General features: G+C 40.0%; 1 protein-coding gene across 18 annotated transcripts in view; it reads left to right on the top strand.

Annotated features, from left to right (window-relative positions):
- LOC123021762 (bromodomain adjacent to zinc finger domain protein 2B-like) overlaps nucleotides 1-18139 on the top strand; it is a 153232-nt gene that overhangs the window by 79067 nt on the left and 56026 nt on the right. For 14 of the 18 annotated variants that reach the window (XM_044426811.1, XM_044426809.1, XM_044426810.1 and 11 more), the window contains 6 exons: nucleotides 1656-2051; nucleotides 8325-8946; nucleotides 10461-10760; nucleotides 12763-12823; nucleotides 14703-14811; nucleotides 15078-15179. In XM_044426811.1, the coding sequence (XP_044282746.1) occupies nucleotides 1656-2051; nucleotides 8325-8946; nucleotides 10461-10760; nucleotides 12763-12823; nucleotides 14703-14811; nucleotides 15078-15179 (1590 nt within the window). The remainder of the gene's footprint in view (nucleotides 1-1655; nucleotides 2052-8324; nucleotides 8947-10460; nucleotides 10761-12762; nucleotides 12824-14702; nucleotides 14812-15077; nucleotides 15180-18139) is intronic. The other 4 variants (XM_044426821.1, XM_044426820.1, XM_044426818.1 and 1 more) reach the window with 1 other exon arrangement.

Raw genomic sequence — 18139 nt, 5'->3', positions numbered from 1 at the left:
TGGCCAAGTCCTTTGGTGTGATGATGAGAATGGTAGCTAGCATTGGGAGGTATGACTAGTTCCTCCAGCATTGACCATGTCCCTTTCTCTGTAATTCTCTCCATGGCTGAGTTCCATGCCAAAGGGAGAGGAAAAATGGGGACATGACTCAGTGGAGGTGTTTGTTCTCACTGGTGCCATTAAGCTAGTTCTGCATCCCTGCTTTACCTAGTAGCTTTACTAGGCTATGGCCTTGGCATTTCATAATTGCTATTATATTGGTTCCTATTCCTGTAGAACTGGAGTGGGGTGATTAATTCCTAATACTTCTTTGAAACCCAAGCAAGTCCCTTGGGAAAAATATCATTTTAATAAATATGACTTAGCATTTGTGATTATAAACATAACAATAGGCAATTGTGAGCAATTGCTCTGGTTGCAAAGAATAAAACAACATTAAAACTGTTCTTCCCCTCCGATACAGTGAACAGGAACTGACCAATTAACAGCAATTCAGAAGTGCTGTGGCTGCTAAATAAGTTGCTTTAAAAGGCCAAGGACAGAACTAATAATTAAAGGGGATGAACTCCCAAAAAGCCTCAATTTTACTTTGCCAGCCCATACTGGATATGCTGACAATATACTTGCACTGTAAGAGAAAAGATTACATTACATGTAGATCTTCAGAAAAACGGGAGGACAAAACAGAAACATTGGAATGCAGTGGGAGGGTAACAGCACCCTCACTGTGTAAAAACTGACTAAATATATGGAAGTAATTCCGGAATGCCTGTATTAGAAGCAGCCATTGTTACTTCCTCTTAAAATGAAGCCCATTTTTAAAAGACCATAATTAAACCACCATAACTAGCAGAAGTCACCTTCTTCTGGCCAGTAATAGCTTTCTGAAAGGGGTTCTTGTAAACCTGTACATGTCAATTCAGAAGTAAGCCACATGCAGCTGAAGAGAAGTTGCTCTTGGACATGTATGTATAGGATTTCAGCCTTAACAAATACAAAACTAAAGCATCTCAAATTTGTTAGCAGACACATTCTTTAAAAGAACTGGGCCCATGGCATCTTTATTGCAAATTAGGTAAACCTAAAGTAGGTATCAGGCAAATAAAATAAGCTGTGTTGCAATAGTTCAGATATCCTGAGTGTTACCATGACTACTGAATTCTGTTTACAGCAGCTCTTTCCCTTGCATAGCAGTTAACACTGTCCAGTAACCAGTAACCAGAATGTAAACCTCAGTGTTCCGTTAGGTTAATCGTGTGGCATATATTCAAAAGTAACTGAATTTCTCAAAGCCATATTTTTTCCTTCTAAACCTTCACATACTAAAAAGGATCTGACAGGAAATAAGCTGAAGGACATAATCTGTAAGGTTACTTTAAGATATTTTTACTATATAAAGATGTTTAATTCCTGTGTGTCTGTGTTGTGAGAGTACTAGAGTGTCTGCCAGTAACAGTACATGATAATTGTTTTCATACTGGATAGTTGTGAGACTAATTTAACAACTAATTGTTATTCTTATGAACCACTAGATCTTTAATTTAACGTTTGTTTGTAAATGTTTTATCCATTTCAGTATAATTGTCACTCATATTATATACTGGCAGCTAGAAGTTCAATCAAAAAACAGTCAAGATGTGTTTCTGCATTTGCAGGTGCTAATGCATAGTGGACCAGACATGAAAGCAGATGGACAAAAGCCCCAGGAGAAGTCCCAGGAAAAGAGAACACACCAGCCAATACCTCTTGTGTCTGATAGCCAGACTCACCCATCATTCCAGTCCCAGCAGAAGCAGCCTCAGGTTTTGTCACAGCAGCTTCCCTTTATTTTCCAAAGCTCTCAGGCCAAGGAGGAATCTGTGAACAAACACACAAGCGTAATACAGTCTACGGGACTGGTGCCCAATGTGAACCCTTTGTCTTTGGTAAATCAAGCCAAAAAGGAAACTTTCTTAAAACTTACAGTTCCTTCTCCTGATCTACTCAAGGCAGGGAATAAAAATACCTCTGAAGAACCTAGCCCATTGACCATTGATGTCAGATCAAACCGGGTGAGGAGACCATAGTTTTTGTTGTGTGCTTTATATCCAGGGGCCGGGGGGGGTGTTGTTTTTTATTTTGTATATATGACATTAGCAGCTTTATCTTGGAATAGATAAAATGCAGTGATGGAGGTAGTTTTAGGTCAACATAGTGGAAGATTTAGTAGTCTGTAGAAGTCTTTACAACTATACAATAAATTAGATTGCATAATGGTTAGCATGTTGTGTTAGCATTAGAAAATACTTTAGAAATGATTTTTCTTACATTCCATGATACATCTACAGTAAAAACAATTAATCTGAAAGTTTTGACACACCAAGCATTCTCCTGTAATGTGTAAGGATATTCTCAAGGAATGTCAGCCAATGCCAGAATGTTTGACTAAGACTAGAAGATCCTGCTTCAAATTTCTTCTCACTGGGAAGTCATCATCTTGCATTTTAGCCTACCTCACAGGGTTGTTGTGAGGGCAAAATGGGGTGGTTGGGAAGAAACATGTATGCTATTTTGAGTTCCTTAGAGGAAAGGTGAGATAGAAATCTAACAATTGTCCTGAGTTCTGATGCAGAGCATTTTCCAGGGCTGACATCAGGGCTGTTATGGAGAACCTTGCTCTTTCCTCTTTCCTTCAAGCAGCAAATGTAGTACTAAAATTTAGTGGGAACATAGCATTCCACATGAATGCCAGTTGTGCAGAGACTCAGTTTGCATTTTTGATGGGGAGGAATTACACAACATTAAATCGTTCTGCACCACCCGGCTGTCATGTAGCGTGCCTTGTTTATGTAAGAATATATCTGCATAAGGAAAGCTGGATCAAGGTTTCTCCATCTTGAGAGTGAAGACACTCGAGGAGGAGGAGGCTGAAAGGAGATGGAGTCACAGAGGAAGGACTTGCCTGCCACTGGGACAGCTAGTAGCCATCTCTTCCTATTACCAGTTTTCTTTGACACCCCCCCTCCCACTGATTTTCTCATGCATTGCCAACAGATAAAGAAGGCAAGGGAGGCAGGAAATGTGGGGTAAATGAAGGGCCACCTGTAAAAACAGAGGAAGCAAAACCCAAGGAGGCCAGGGAGTTAGTTCCTCATGCCCTTGTCTGGTGAATTGGGGAGGCAAAGGAATGACTTCTGGGGGAGGAAGCAGCAGGCTGGGCATAATGTGCCCATGTACTCCTTACATGGGCCCGGTTCACTGTGAGTCCTAATACTTCCCAAAAGCCCATTGTCCTGTATGAGCACTAGGGACGAATATGAGCACTGGTGGAGCAGTACCCTTCGTTATTCTATAGGCATTAACCATGCAGCAGGTTCAGTTATTTTCATTTTAAAATACTTGCCAGCTTGCAGTACTCTAACAAAGAGGGAAAGGAGTATGCATGCTCCATAGTTTTGCTTTTTAAAATATATAAACCCGTATCAAAAGTTTATAAAATGATAGTCCATCTCTGCTTGGAAAAAGGACTGTATCCTTTTTAGTATGTACAACTGTTAAAAAGCCAGTGGAACATGGCAGAGCTGGAGCTGATAATTGGGTGAACACATGGCTTCCAAAAAATTAAAGAAAAATGTCATTCCAAATTAAAATTGTGGGCATGGAGTTTAGTGCTTCATCACAAATCTCATGACTAAGACACATCCACTAGGACCCTGTGATATTTGTACAACCACATTTCTCCTAGCAACTGCAATGGGTTTTGTGTCTGAGGGAAGAGCCGTAGTTTCCTAGATACTAAACACTGCACTTGAATTGCACAGAAAACACATGACCTTGAGGCAAGGACAGGTCAGAAGGAATGAGTGGAAAGGTTCTGCATGAGTATCAGATCTGTAGAAACTTCAATAGGAATATCATCCAATAACTCCATTCATCAATGAGCATAATGAATCCCTCAAATGTAGTACTAAAATGACATTAGAAAGGTGGTGCAGCAATTAACCCCTTGAAAGTATAAGTGCTTGTTTTGCTACAGATATTTTTACTATGTTCATGTGGGAACAGACCAGTCATTCATGAAAACAGAATCAGTGTTGAACTGCCACTGTCACACATCTTGGAAGGAGGATCTAGTTAGCCACAACCTCAGAGCTGCTTCAGAGTTTGCAAAAAAGGAGAAGAGTGATAGAATAAGTGATTTGCACCTGGTCTCTTCATCCTTATTCAAAATGGGAGATACCTGTACTGGTCTGCCAGTACCTCCCTCCTCTGACTTCGGTGTGCACTACACAATAATCTGCCATGGCATATAAGCAAGGTGGGTTAGTGTGTTGTGCAAATTGGGACCACTGCCGCTGCAGTGGCTTATCCTTGGCTTTTGAACCATGCTGGCTGACTAAATTTGGCTTGTTCTAGGGATTGTTGTACCCATTGTTGCTTTAAGGAAGTGACAAGCAAGGTGTTTGGAAAGAGCAGTGACTGTTGCTTTTCTTGCCCACCAATACTTGGGTGACCACTATTGCCAGCTACTCCAAAGTGCCGAGGTAGCACTTGTGGAAGCTGTCACTGGCTTCTTCCTTTCTGCTTCCTGCCACAGTCATGAGTCATTTTGGACTTGCCATTTCCTTTTTTCACTTATTTCTACTAGGAGATTTCATGATCTCCATTTTGACAACTATAGACAATACCTTCAGAGTGCCCTGGCAGCTCCTTAAAGGAGCTGCCACAGGTATCAAACATTTTTAAATGATGTATTAGTTATATAAAGGATTGATTGATTAATTTATTGGTTAAATTATATAAGTATTTTGGAATTCTTCCCCCTAACTTGAGAATGTCTAAAGTTTCATGGATACACAAAAGGCAGCCCTCAGGTGGATAATGTGCAGGGTAGTGTCTGCTGGCAAGGCCCAGCAGGTACTCATTCTGCATATTGTCCCACAGAGGCTGCAGGTAAGTTTTTCCCCTTAAGTTTCATTCGACAGCTGTCTAAAGGAAGCTGTCAGATATAACCAAGGACATGAGTGATCTTCACTTGTGAAAGTGGAGTGGCACTTCACTTTTGGGGGCGGGGACTTGTTTTCTTCATGTACTTTGGGGGAAAAGCTAAGGGTGTTCCCGTTCCCAAGATTCTGCACCTCAAAGACATGCAAAGCCATGAGCCACCCCAGTTAAGTAATTACCTTTGACAGCTGTTAAAATAAACCTTTCTTTTTAAAGAGGAGTTTAGAAAAGGCTAAACAATTGACAGCACAGAAAACTTTAAAGGTATATAAAGGGAAAACACAGGGATCTTAATGCGAAAGGGGTGGGTGAGATGCTATCTCACTCCTGTAGGTCAAGATCACTTGCACATTTGGTTCCAGTTGACAGCTCACATTTTGACAGCAAACAGGGTAAGTATCTGTGCATTGTCCCCCTGAGGCTCCCATTCCCTATCTGCACAACTCAGGATCTCCATGGTTGGGCAAGTGCAGGAAAAAATTATTTTAGAATAATTTTGATGAATATTTGTGAAAATTGGGGAGGCAAATTTGTTTTAAACATGGTTGGCAACCATAGGCAATCTTTCTAAGTTACCACTAGGACACTTTGAAGGCACTGTCTGTAGCTGACAAAAAGAGGATTGTGAAAGCTGGCTTACCAGCCAGCCTGTGCAGTCTCCAGGAGAACAAGGATCCAGTGAAACAAAAACCTGCAGCATGCCCAAAATAGCTCATAATCATTGCAAGGAGCAGGGAAGCCCCTTGTTTCTCCCATGGTAATCTGTGCAATTCTCACAAGAGGACCAAAGGAGGAGGAGGAACCAACAGCCCATGTTGAGACTGATCATCTTTCGTGCAAAGCTTGGTGGGTTATTGGGCAAATAACTCATGCGGCATAACCACTCTCAGTGTGAGTCACTGTGCATACCCACCCTATCTGCCCCCACCCCCGGTCTAAGACCCATCCTTGCAGTTCCTTTCTTGCTGATTCTTTGGAATGTCCCAATCAGATTTTAGAATTGTGAGCTGCAGGCTTGTTAACAAATGGATGCAACAAAAAATGAACTTTAGGAGACATGCTGTATCAGACTTCTAAAATCAGCCCAGTATTGAGGTTCATACTTTAAAATGTCTTTCATATTTGGCTTCTATGAAGAAAACTGAATTTCCCATCATGTCCTCCTCTCTCACAGTAGTGCAGGATTCTTACACTTAGGTACCTGTGCTATTGTGCGCGGTCATTTGGATATGTTATAGTAGAAGGACTGAGCTTGGATCCAGCAGAAGCCTTCTGAAGATGGAAGGGTTCTTGCCAGCTTTTGATGCAGCACAACATTTCCACAAGGTAGAATGTGAGAGGAGGCAATATTTGCTGGTCCCTTCCTGCCCTTGTAATTCACTATATCCCCCAAAAATCTGCTATGGAGGATTCAGGGGCTTTAGGGGAGATGGCACTTAAGGATGCAGAAGGACAGGGAATCACAGAAATTGCTTTCATTCCGCCTTCTGACTGCAGAAGTGTTTTGAGGGGAACTCTGCTCAAAGACACTCCCTTCGGTAGAATCGAAGGATCCAACCCAAGGCCTTACATGCTTGCAAAAAAGGCTAGAACTCTGCCAGACACCTTGGACTTCAACGATCACCAGCTAGCTTGCATCAAGTTGAAGAAGGATTAGGACTTCTTGAATGCTGATAATATTTAGCAAGCTCAGCCACTAAAAATCAATGGGTTGAAATGGAAAATGCTCTCCAACAGAAGAGTCTAGCTGACTGAAACACTTGTATTTCATTTAGTTCTGGTTGCACAGTGGATATCCTTACACTGAGTATATACCTCTACTGTGACTATTCTATATACTTACTGTTTTTAAGTTTTCAGTGTTTTGTTTCTATAAAAGGTATAGTATTCTTTCTACTCTTGAAATACTGTGAATAATATGTATATGGGCTGGTCGTATGATCAACCTGACCAATGGGAATGAATCATGGACTAGGCCAACAACCTGCACTCATTGGTTTTACACAGTATAAGCCAGAAAGGGGAATTGGTTTATAGAACAGGTGCTTGGAGGTAACAGCGATTTATAGTGGGTTATTTAAGCCAGTATGGTTGGATTTGATTGTGCAAATGAGGTCATAGCTTAATTATACCAACAGTGCTTGCGGAAAAGTAGTAGCAAGACTATATTAAAAGTCAGTTAAAAGTGGATGACATAATCAAGTCGTATATTGTTTCCTTTTGTTTTTCAAATGGGAAGATGTAATAATTTGTCTAGCAATTTTTTCAGACACAATAGATAATTTTATTCTGCATAAAATGTCAGCTCATTTTTTCTGATTTTCAGTTACAATGCTTGATTTTTTTAGCTCATTTTGTTCTTATACAAAGGCATTTTGAAATCAGTGTTACATTTTTTTCCTAACTCAGCTTTACAAATTACTTGTGCTTTCATTTTGTTTGCCTTAACATGGATTATATTTGACAACATAGTTTGAATGGACAGGTTTATAAGACAGACACACCACAGATGGGAAGGTAGAAATGTTTTAGCTGCAGTTAACCACTGAAGCATGCAATCTGCCTCCCTGTTGGAAGAACATTTGCAATACCTTATTTACATCCCATTCCTAAGTCATGTTTACATTGATATAAGTCCCATTGATTATAGTTGATCTTGTTTTTAGGTAAGCGGAATTGGAACCTGTACCTTTTGTCTCTCAGAACAAATCTTGGGAATGTTAATCGTACCTCTACTTTTTATTATTTTTTATCAAGTAAATGTGTTCAGAGATTAGAACTGAGAGATTTTTCATAATTGGCTATTGGGACATCCCTTACCCTTGCCTGTGTATGTGTAGTAGTGATTCTTCAAAATGACAGAGAACATATTCTGCTTTCTTTTCTTTATATAACAGCAACCTTAGTGAGGTTGCTCATTAAACAACATAATGCCACTTAAACTACCTCTTATTATTTATAAAGTCTAAAGTGGTTTACAGATACTCATACAGCTGTTTGAAAGAAGTTCAGAAGAACCATACCTGATAAAGCCAAATGTCCATGTTGCCCAACGTTTTGTTCTCATAGAGCCCAGCCAGATGGCTCAAAATGAGAAGCCCACAAGTTAGATATGAGTGCAATAGTATCTTTCTATTCATGTTCCCCAGCAACTGGTATGCAGAGGGGGACTGCTTCTAATGCTGGAGTTGGCATAGAGCCATCATGACTATTAGCCACTAATACCATCCAGAAGCATAAGCCCACCATCTATGCAAAGTTCGTTTTTTCAGAGCTGAGTTGTTAAAGGCATTTCCTATGGCATTTAGATATACGCTTTGTTGTCTTTTGTGTTTCTGCAGGAACAGTACAAACAAACATTCCCAGCACAGTTGAAGAAACAACATGAGTCATCCAAGAACCTGAAAAAGGTTATCACAGCATTGTCCAATCCAAAGCCAACCAGTTCATCACCAGCTCATCAAAAACACACCTCATTAGAAAACAACCATTCTAACCCTTTCTTGACCAGCGCACTTTTAGGTAATCATCAACCCAATGGAGTTATTCAGAGTGTTATTCAGGAGGCTCCTCTCGCACTTACCATCAAATCCAAACCTCATCCTAAGGTCAGTGAAAACGTACCCACTTCCAGCAGCATAACCTTTTCCTCATCAGTAAATGCAAGCACGTGTGGGAAAAAGACACCAAGCAACCGGACTCCTGTTATGTCTTCTACCTCTCCTGTATTACCCGGCCCAGCAAAGGAAAAGGCAGCCAGCAATAATACAATGACAGCAGTGAAAACACAACACAACCACCCTTCTACAAAATCATTAGCTGAACAGTTCAGAGGAGTAGATTCAGACATTCTTAGCAGTAAAGAGTCTGAAGATTCCAATGATGAGGATGATGATGACGACGACGAAGAGGAGGAGGAAGATGAGGACGAGGAGGATGAGGATTCTGACGATAGTCAATCAGGTGTATTTAGTTTAAAGAAATTGTGTTAAATGCATGTCCAGAGCACTCTCTAAAAGCACCATTTTCTTTCCTCTGGTTAATGTCATGATCTGTATCTAGGAGAGCAAAGGCACTAACAAAATTCTATTGGACTGGTGGAAATCACTCTACACAGAGTGAATAGTGCTAGCTTGCAGGCTCATTTGCCTGCACCAGCTAATGCTGTTGGCATTGCACTAGATAGATTATGCTAGCAATAAGCTAGCAGTTTGGATCCTGCTCCATGAGTAGTCGTACTGAGGTCTTTCTCCCATCCTGGTAATCTCTGAGATACCTATGAAGATATTAATTGATGAGACAGCCAAATGCAGCATAATACCTTGCTTACTTAAAATGCCACTTCTGCTAGATCACTATTTGGGGAAGGCAGCAGTAGCTATGGGAGAGACATTTGGTGGAGTAATGGTTGAGGGACACATTCTAAATGGTGTGGAGATTTACTGATAGAGTGCAAAGGCTTGAGAGGGCTGTGGGAAGTGAGTGAGGTGAATTTGAGGGATTAATTTAAGTAATTTTGGTTAGGTTTGTTTCTAAGGTTTTAGTCATACTGAACTAAGAATAGGCTTCACTGAGCTCAGGGGAAATTACTTAAGTAGATGTACTTAAGAATAGGGTAATAGAGTTACAAAGAAGTTTAGCGGAACACTTAATATCTGTGGTAGTTATAATCAGTTTAGTTCTAAACATGTCTTGTCAGAAGTCCTGTTGAGAGAATATCCACTCTCAGATAGGAGGGTATAGAACTGCAGTTCATGGACATTTGTATATATGAAATTGTATCATACATAGCCCTGTAGGCCCCAGTAAGGTACTGATATTCTAACTAAAGATATATAGAGTCAAAACCCAGCATCTTAAATTTGGCTGAAGAGATGGTGAAGGAAGCTGGAATGTTTGGCACTGGCTTCAGTTTCTCAGCTGCCATCAGTGGGTTAAGAGCTGTGTGTTACTAAAGTTTAAGCAGTACTGCTCAACGTGTGAACTTCGAAGCCCAAATGCAGCCCACCAGACAGATGTGTGCTGGACCAAAACAACATTTTGTAGTCCACAACATATATTTGGTTGGATGTGTTTGTAGTGTTATAAGTTGTGCAGGCCTGACATTTAGTTAGAAATAGGAGACAAGATGGATTTTCAAAGCCATAGGTATTCCCCATTAAGCTCATAATGATCACAACAATAAAAATAACATTCTATTCCAACCAATAGCTGAAGCCTTTTAGCAGTTTACAGTGACAAATCACATACAATATGGGGTGGTGATCTTGTCTTATAAGGAAGTGAGGTGGTTTAAATCTGAAGCAGGTTGTGAAGCCCCGAGTAAACCTAACATTCCACTAGCTGGGTCTTTTTGCGCTATATCATTCGGAGCACCCATGTGCAATTGGTTAACTTGTCCCCTGTGGTCCCCAGGAATGCTAGAAAGAGGCTGCCTGCATTCATTCTAATTCATGGTCCTCTCTGTTTCTTCAAAGAATCTGACAGTAATTCAGAAGGCTCTGATACTGAAGGATCAGAAGATGATGAAGAAGAAGATGATAAAGACCCAGACGAATCAGAGACTGACACAGAGGGAGAAAAGTCTGCACTTAAGTTGAACAAGATGGCTTCCTCTGCCAAAAGCTCCTCTATCAACCTTGCAGCTTGTTCCACACCACTTAATCTCCAAGTGGCAAAAACACCGAGTTCTGCTCCAGCTGTGCTATGCCCTGAATCTCCCTCACCGGTCTTTGTGGGCACACCTTCACCTGGGCTTACTTCAGGCACCCACTGTGGTATTGCAATTAGTTTGTATAATACGATATTGGCTGTACTTGAGTCCCTATACACTTTCTACCTGTCTTTCTGTTGCAAAACACAGTTGAGGAAAGCCATCAACTGAATCAGACCTTGTTCTCTTCTTTAGTCCTTAGATAACTACAGGATCCAAATCCCAATGTGCAATCTAGTTTCACTTTTGTAACTTGGATGCTGTAGGTACCTAATGAACTAGACAATGTTTGGGATTCTTAGATCCTGGATCAACAGGACACACTTACAGAATCTTCTACCACAAAATATGGTGATCACCAAGGTCTTGTATGACTTTAGAAGAGGTTTAGACAGATTGGAGCAGAGGAGGAAGAGGCTGAGCAGAGAAAGTGATCTATAGCTACATGTTCAGAGCCAGTGATGGTTCGTATGTAGCAAGAAACCATCAATACTAGCTATAAGCATTGGCAAACCTTGAGGTCATCAGTCTCTTTACCCACTCCTTTCTCATGAGTGGAAGGAGACTGAAATGCCAATATTCTGAAATGGCATGTTTTGAGATAAATAGAAGGGGAAGTATGGACAATGTCCTGCTACATGGATATTCACCTCTCAGTTCTTGCTTCATGAAGACGGGGGAATCTAGTCAGATTCTCATCCTCCTTCCCAAATCTCATAGACATCCTGACTTTACCTGGAGATGTCAGAATCGAATCTGGGGTGCCTGTTATAGCATTTTTCATCAAATGGAGGAAACACCGAGGAGTTAGTCATAACTTCTAGGTCCTCAAAATAAATACCTGGGGAGAAATCTCGCTGAAGGGTAAAATGCAAGTTATCTGGTTTGCTCATGGAAAGACAGACCCCCTTTTACTAAAATTATCCACATTGGGGTATAGAAGAGAAATGGCAGGAAATTTGATACCTTGTTTCGAAACACACAGAACAGATTAGGTCTCACAACATCATCATCATCATCATCATCATCATCATCATCATCATCATCTTAATACTTCATCTTTTTTCTCTTGCAAGGAGCCAAAGGCAGCTTGCACAATCTTCCTCTCCATTTTACAGCTACAAGTGAATCCTCTTAGGTGTGCAGTAATACTTGTACGTGCCCAGCAAAGCATTAACCTTTCCTCTCCCTGCCATCCCTAAACTACCAGTTGCAGAACACTAAACAGTGGTCTGCACAGGAGGAAGAACTGTTGAGGTACGGAAAATAAATGGAGGCCTTGCCAAGCTCATCAGGAGTTCCTCTGAATTATAGTCCTGGAGGCATTCCAGTTTGTATACATACATGCAAGCATTTCCACGAGTGCACTGAATCTTGTCTCCCTGAAAATGTTCTATATGGCAGCTTTCACAGCAACTTCCGAAACTGCTTTTTAAATTTGAGCCATTCAAAAATAGCTTGGGACACTAGCACGGAGAGCCACTGGACAGGAAAATGCCATTGAAAGCCTGGGGCATGAATATCTGAAATACACCCATTGTGTGAAAATACGTTCCATGGAAATAGATGAGAGGCTTCATGTCATGTTCTGTCTTGTCAGCAGGCCAGCAGGCCATGAGCAAACTGATGTTTCTTAGCTATGCCAATGCCACGGATCTAGAGCAATGAGATTTTCTGGGTTTCAGTTAAAGTAACATGTTTTTAGGACTCAACCACTGATCTACTGTTTAATTAATGGCACTGTTCCTAAATCTGGTGATTTTTTTTAAAACTCATATAAAACAATCCTGTATATGTGTATTTGAAGTAAGCTGCCCCTAGTTCAATGAGACTTATTCACAGGCAGATGCATACTCCCAGCCCTAATGTTAGAAACATACTAGTTAATTGTTAATAAGTTGTATGTTGCTATTTTCTCGTACTTTTGACTAGAGGTTGCAAAAAGAAGAAGACAGGTGTACATGAATTGTTAGTGTGTGTTTTTTTAATCAGAATAGCAACATGTTGTCTAACAGTAATTTCTGTTTGCTTCATTGTAAAGCTTAATCCATCAAATTCTCTTTAAGGCACTTCAAAAAGGCGAAGGGTAACAGATGAGCGAGAACTGCGTATTCCTCTGGAGTATGGGTACGTAAAATAAATAAATGAATCAAAATTTAGCCATCAGTTGTTTGCAGTGTGCTTACATTGTGAAAGATAATGATTTTAAGATACCAACATGAATCTACAGTTCAAGTTAAACATTGAGTACAGTTTTAATTTGTGCTACATTTTCACACCAGCAGTGCAGTTTCGAAAAGAGAGTAGAATTTATTGTTAACTTGGTAAGGGGTTTTCCTGAGTCTGGGTTTCCTAAAGCCGCATAAGGAAGAGCTGGTTTTAGAAGAAGATTCATGGGTGCAAGGAGTGCTTGGCCCCATTTGAACCCAGCAATAGTCTCCTTAAAATCCCCTTTTCCAACTGGACATTTCTCAGCTGGCCAAGCTTATAGATACTTTTGGAATCAGGTTGAGGGTGCAGGGTTCTTTAAAACAACTTGCTGGGCTGTTTGGGAGTAAATTGTGGACACTCTGCTCATTCTTTTCTGATAGTCTCCTTCATTCTCTCATTTGCATTACTAATATATTACTATTATTACATTGCATTTATATCTTTTTTCCTCTTGTGAGGAACTCAAGGCAGTTCTCATAGCTCCATTTTATCTATGGAACAACCCTGTGATGTAGGTTGGGCTGAGAGTTTATGCCTGGCCCAAAGTCATCCAGTGAGCTTCATTGCTGAGTAGAAAATCCAGATTTCTCTGGTCCCAGTCCAACACTGTAACCACTACAGCACAGTGGTTCTTAGGTGGAAGACACATGATTGAGATCCTGATTCTTTCCATGCAATGTATGGTCCTGCACTGAGAAAGTGAGTTCCAAGATTATACTAACAAACCAAACTCTCTGCAGTCTTTTCTACAAAAATTTAGAGAGTGCTTTGGGAGTGAGCTTGAATTTGAGACAGAGCTAGAACTGCTCAACAGCTGTCTACTGAGGAGGGGAATATTTCAATAGAAATCATAAAACTTCCTGTAATATACTGTATGAGGCAGATTTATAGACAGATCCATCACTCTTTGTTTCTGTGGGGAGACCTGCCAAGCTTGGGATTGGCCCCAGGAACTGGATGATTGACAAGATGTGTCAACCACTACTGGAAAGGAGAACATCTGCCATTTCCCAATATCTCATTCTCCTTATCCATTGCCTGGCTGATATCTGCCAATGCCTCTTTCGTTCTTCCTACTGCTACTAGGAAAATGGCAATGAATTATGTAAAGAACCCATTCTTCTTGCCTCACTCGGGCTTTCCTTCTGATCCTGTCTTTATAGAATAACTTCTCATGGAATTCCTACATGGCACTCTTTCTGGGTAATTCTGAATGAGTCCTGAAGATCCTAGATCAGGGATGTCAAACTGCAAGTCTGTGGTTTTCCACCCCTTTCTCCAAATTGAAAAATTGGGCTTGGAAAACCTCACTCATCATTGAAGCTTGCTACATGGGACCAGTCACTATCTCTCTGTCTAATGTATTTTATATAGCAGCCTTCTCCAAGCTTTTGCCAGATAATTTTAACTGCAGCTTCCATAATTCCTAGCCAGCATGGCTGATGGTGTCTGGGAATGATAGAAAGGCACCAACTTGGGGAAGGATCATGGATATGAAGCTTCCTGGTATGTTGGCCTGCCTAGTTCAGCATTCAGCCAAATGTACTTCATGTTAAAATATGTTGCCAGGTTATCATTTGGCCAGTAAGCTTAGTTTTATTTGATGTATTAGTTTTATTTGATGTATCATGTATTATTTGAGCAAATGGCTCATTCTGTTAAGAAACATCTATAGGATTGCAGCTGTGCAACCTAATCCCATGCATGCTTGCTTTGTGGGAGGACCACTGGCTTCAGTGTGCACCCCGAATTTCTGTCTTGGTTTATTTATTCAGATAATTCTATTTTACTGCAGCTGGCAAAGAGAAACAAGAATAAGGAACTTTGCTGGCCGCCTTCAAGGAGAAGTAGCATATTATGCACCATGTGGAAAGAAGCTAAGGCAGTACCCTGAAGTAGTAAAGGTATATTTTAAACACGATACTTCCTGCTATTTATTAAGCATGCCTTTAAAAAAAATGAACTTTTTCTTCCTGTTAAGTTCCTTGATGCAAAATGGCCTATGATGTGAGGCTAATGTACCTTAATCTACTTCTTTATTGACCTCTTGTAAATTCATATCCCCCTGCAAGAATATGCAAAACATTTGACTTCTCTTATATTAGCTGTACATCAAAGCTGGGTTGTAATGACTTAAAACCTGAAGTGGAAAAATATGTGATTTTTTCAGTATCTCAGCAGAAATGGAATTATGGATATCTCAAGGGACAATTTCAGCTTCAGTGCAAAAATAGGAGTGGGTGACTTCTATGAAGCCAGAGATGGACCGCAGGTATCCACTTTTTAAAAAAGTAAAGTCTTTGATCCGAGGAGTAGTATCATAAATCTAAGTGAAATTATTTTTACTACACTCTGGAGCATTGCTATTGTTAGCTAGTTCATTCTTACAGCCATACATGTGTCTTTAGTTGTTACGAGTAACTGAGCACCTGACCCTGGAAAGTGCTGGAAAACCTTCACAACTTAGTGATTTCAGTCTCACAGGTGCTCAGCACCTTACAGAATTACATTGGGAAACTTGCAGTCATCTAATACCTTTGGCCTTTGAGTTAAAGGATATTCTAGTGCTCTAATTCCAAAGGGCTGGGGGTTATCCTGCTCTACTTTCTGTATCAACCCCTGTTGCTACTGGTTTTAGAAGGCTAGGGGGTGGGGGAATGATTTGGCTGAAATCTGTGGAAATTCTGTGGATTTAATTTAAGGCACCCCATTCCTCTATAATTTGAGCACTGGTATAGTCATCGGAAAAGTTCTTTGATTGGCTTTTCTGTTGTTTTACATACATTCTAATCACAAGTAGCCTTGTTCATAAGCACATGTTTTTATTCAGTCATCTCTGTGGTGTTGGTTGAAATGTAGCAGTAAGCACAGACATAATTATTGCTGTCTAGGGAATGCATGACAGACTTACAACGTATATATAAATAAGTTGGAAACGCATTCTGCTCCAGGGAAGATATGCTAAATGTTTATTTAAGGACTTTTGTAAACATTGCAGCTAAGAGATTCCATTCCCTGTTTCAAACTACATGCAGTCTGATCCAATGCCAGTTTACTCAGTCCAGTGGGGCTTGCTCTGAAGTACACATGCATAGGAGTGCAATGCTACCCATTTATGCTTCTTTTTTCATTCACTGCCTAATTAATGTGGACTTATTTAACTGGAACATTTCCTTATTTAGACATGCCTTTACTGACCCTACTCTCCTCATTTCTGGGGCATCACTTCTATTTCAGTTATTCCGAAAAGGTGGATATTATCTCATTCTCTATAATTTTGGAGTATGGGAGAGAGATATGGTATTTTCTTTCTAATGGTATAACTTCAAACCAAGTAGAGACAGCAGCCAAGTGCTTCAAAGTACTTTCCTAACCACACAAGACCTCTTACAAAAACAGGTGCCTGTCATAAACACATTAAACAGAAGTATACACCTGGGGAACAGGACTGTTAGGATTTTTCTCTAGTAGCTGAAGAAACATGGATGACCAAGGTGCCCCTCCAAGTGCTTAGTCATGAAAACAGAGATCAGTAACACATAGAAGTATATGCAAGTCATTGAGAGTATTAGGCCCTGGTACTCACATGAAGAGCCATCAGTCAAAAAATAAGTTTACTACCTTGTCAGCTGTTGAAGAGAACAAAGTCTTATGTTGTATCTTGCTACTGACTGAAACTCCCTTGTAGCTGTTTGCATTCCTCAAGGAATCCTGAGTACTGTGGTTATGGGACTGGGTCAACAGATCCCTGACTGAAATTTTCCGAACCTTCACCAGACAACAATCCCAGGATTATCTAGAGGAATTACTGCATTTACCAGTGGCTATAGCTATATTACCTACTGTTTTTATGCTATTTTTACTGCCACTGATTCCTTCAAGGAATCATGGTGATTATCCTGTTGCAAAAAATCTCTGGTTAAAATCATGCCAGCTTTTCAGAAAGCAATTCCTAATGTTCCTTGAGAAAACAGACAACAATAAACCTGAGAGTTGGGACTGAAAACAGATGACAATGAAGGCAGTTTTGTGAATAGAATTTACTCCAAACGTTGACCTGGATGAGCTGACATACTGTTGGAGCTGTATAACAAGTTTCTGTTTGACTTACCATGTTGCTCTTAATACCTACCTACAATAAGCTTGTAGATTATTTTCTTCAGTATTTTTAACTAATTCTGAAGCAGTATACTGTACCTGCGGCTCTTTAAAATCGATTCTACCTGCTTGAACATATAACCTCAGTAATGTTATTATATCCTGATCACTTTATTTATGTATCCTTGCTATGTTTTCAAATTGTGTTTTTTCTTTGTGTGTTTGCTGCTTGATTTGATCCAATTTACATAATTACATCAACAATGAACAAAATTGTTGCCCGTGGAAGAGGATGAGAGGTCTCCACCTCAGAGAAGAATTCTCCCAGTTCTGATTGGCAGAAATGTGTGCATGCCAAAAAGGAAATATGCTATATGTCTCCAATGAAAAACCATCACTATGCAAGAACATGTACTGAAAATGGAAAGAACAATTCCAGCAAATTAATTGGGATTTGCCAAAATTGTTATCCAAGTTTTCAATACTTGTGCTTAATTGTTCAGTTAAGTGTCATGTCCACTGCCCAGTTCTTGGTACATCTTTGGTTGGATTTTTGTCAAGTACTCATTAAGGTCAATTCCAGCCAGGCAAACAAGATGAATTCAAAGTGGTAGCTCTTGGTTCATGAAGCTTGTTTTCACTTTGGGTGGAGGCAAGAGACATTTAAGGAATGTGGACAGCACAAGCACAGTTCATTATAGTTAGTGTGAAGCTAAACAAGATAATGAACTTTGGAGGACTCTAAATGAAGGTAAGTCATTCTTCAGTGCTAGGGCAACTTTTTGATTTTTATGTGTGTGCTTGAGACATTAATGGCAAGTGCACTGCGGTTTATCCGAAGTGGTGACTTCGCATTTATGCTTACTAGAAAAATGGTACTTTTTGTATATACTTTCAAATATGTCTATATAAGTGTTGCTTCTATAAGCCTGAAACCTCCCTGTAGTGTTTATACCAAATGGTATTACAATTTGTATATTACTCTGTGCGAGTAGATTACATAAAGCTTGCTCTTGTCACTAGTAATTTCCTGATAATCTGTCCTTGTCCCCAGCTAAATGGAGGGTTAATATGCTTAATTTTATATTTCACTACTTATCTTTGGAATTATTAACTCTGATAATTCACTTTAAA

This window comes from Varanus komodoensis, unplaced genomic scaffold, assembly GCF_004798865.1.
Source record: "Varanus komodoensis strain SLA01 unplaced genomic scaffold, ASM479886v1 scaffold183, whole genome shotgun sequence".
NCBI lineage: Eukaryota > Metazoa > Chordata > Lepidosauria > Squamata > Varanidae > Varanus > Varanus komodoensis.
This window is presented reverse-complemented; position numbering and strand designations above follow the sequence as displayed.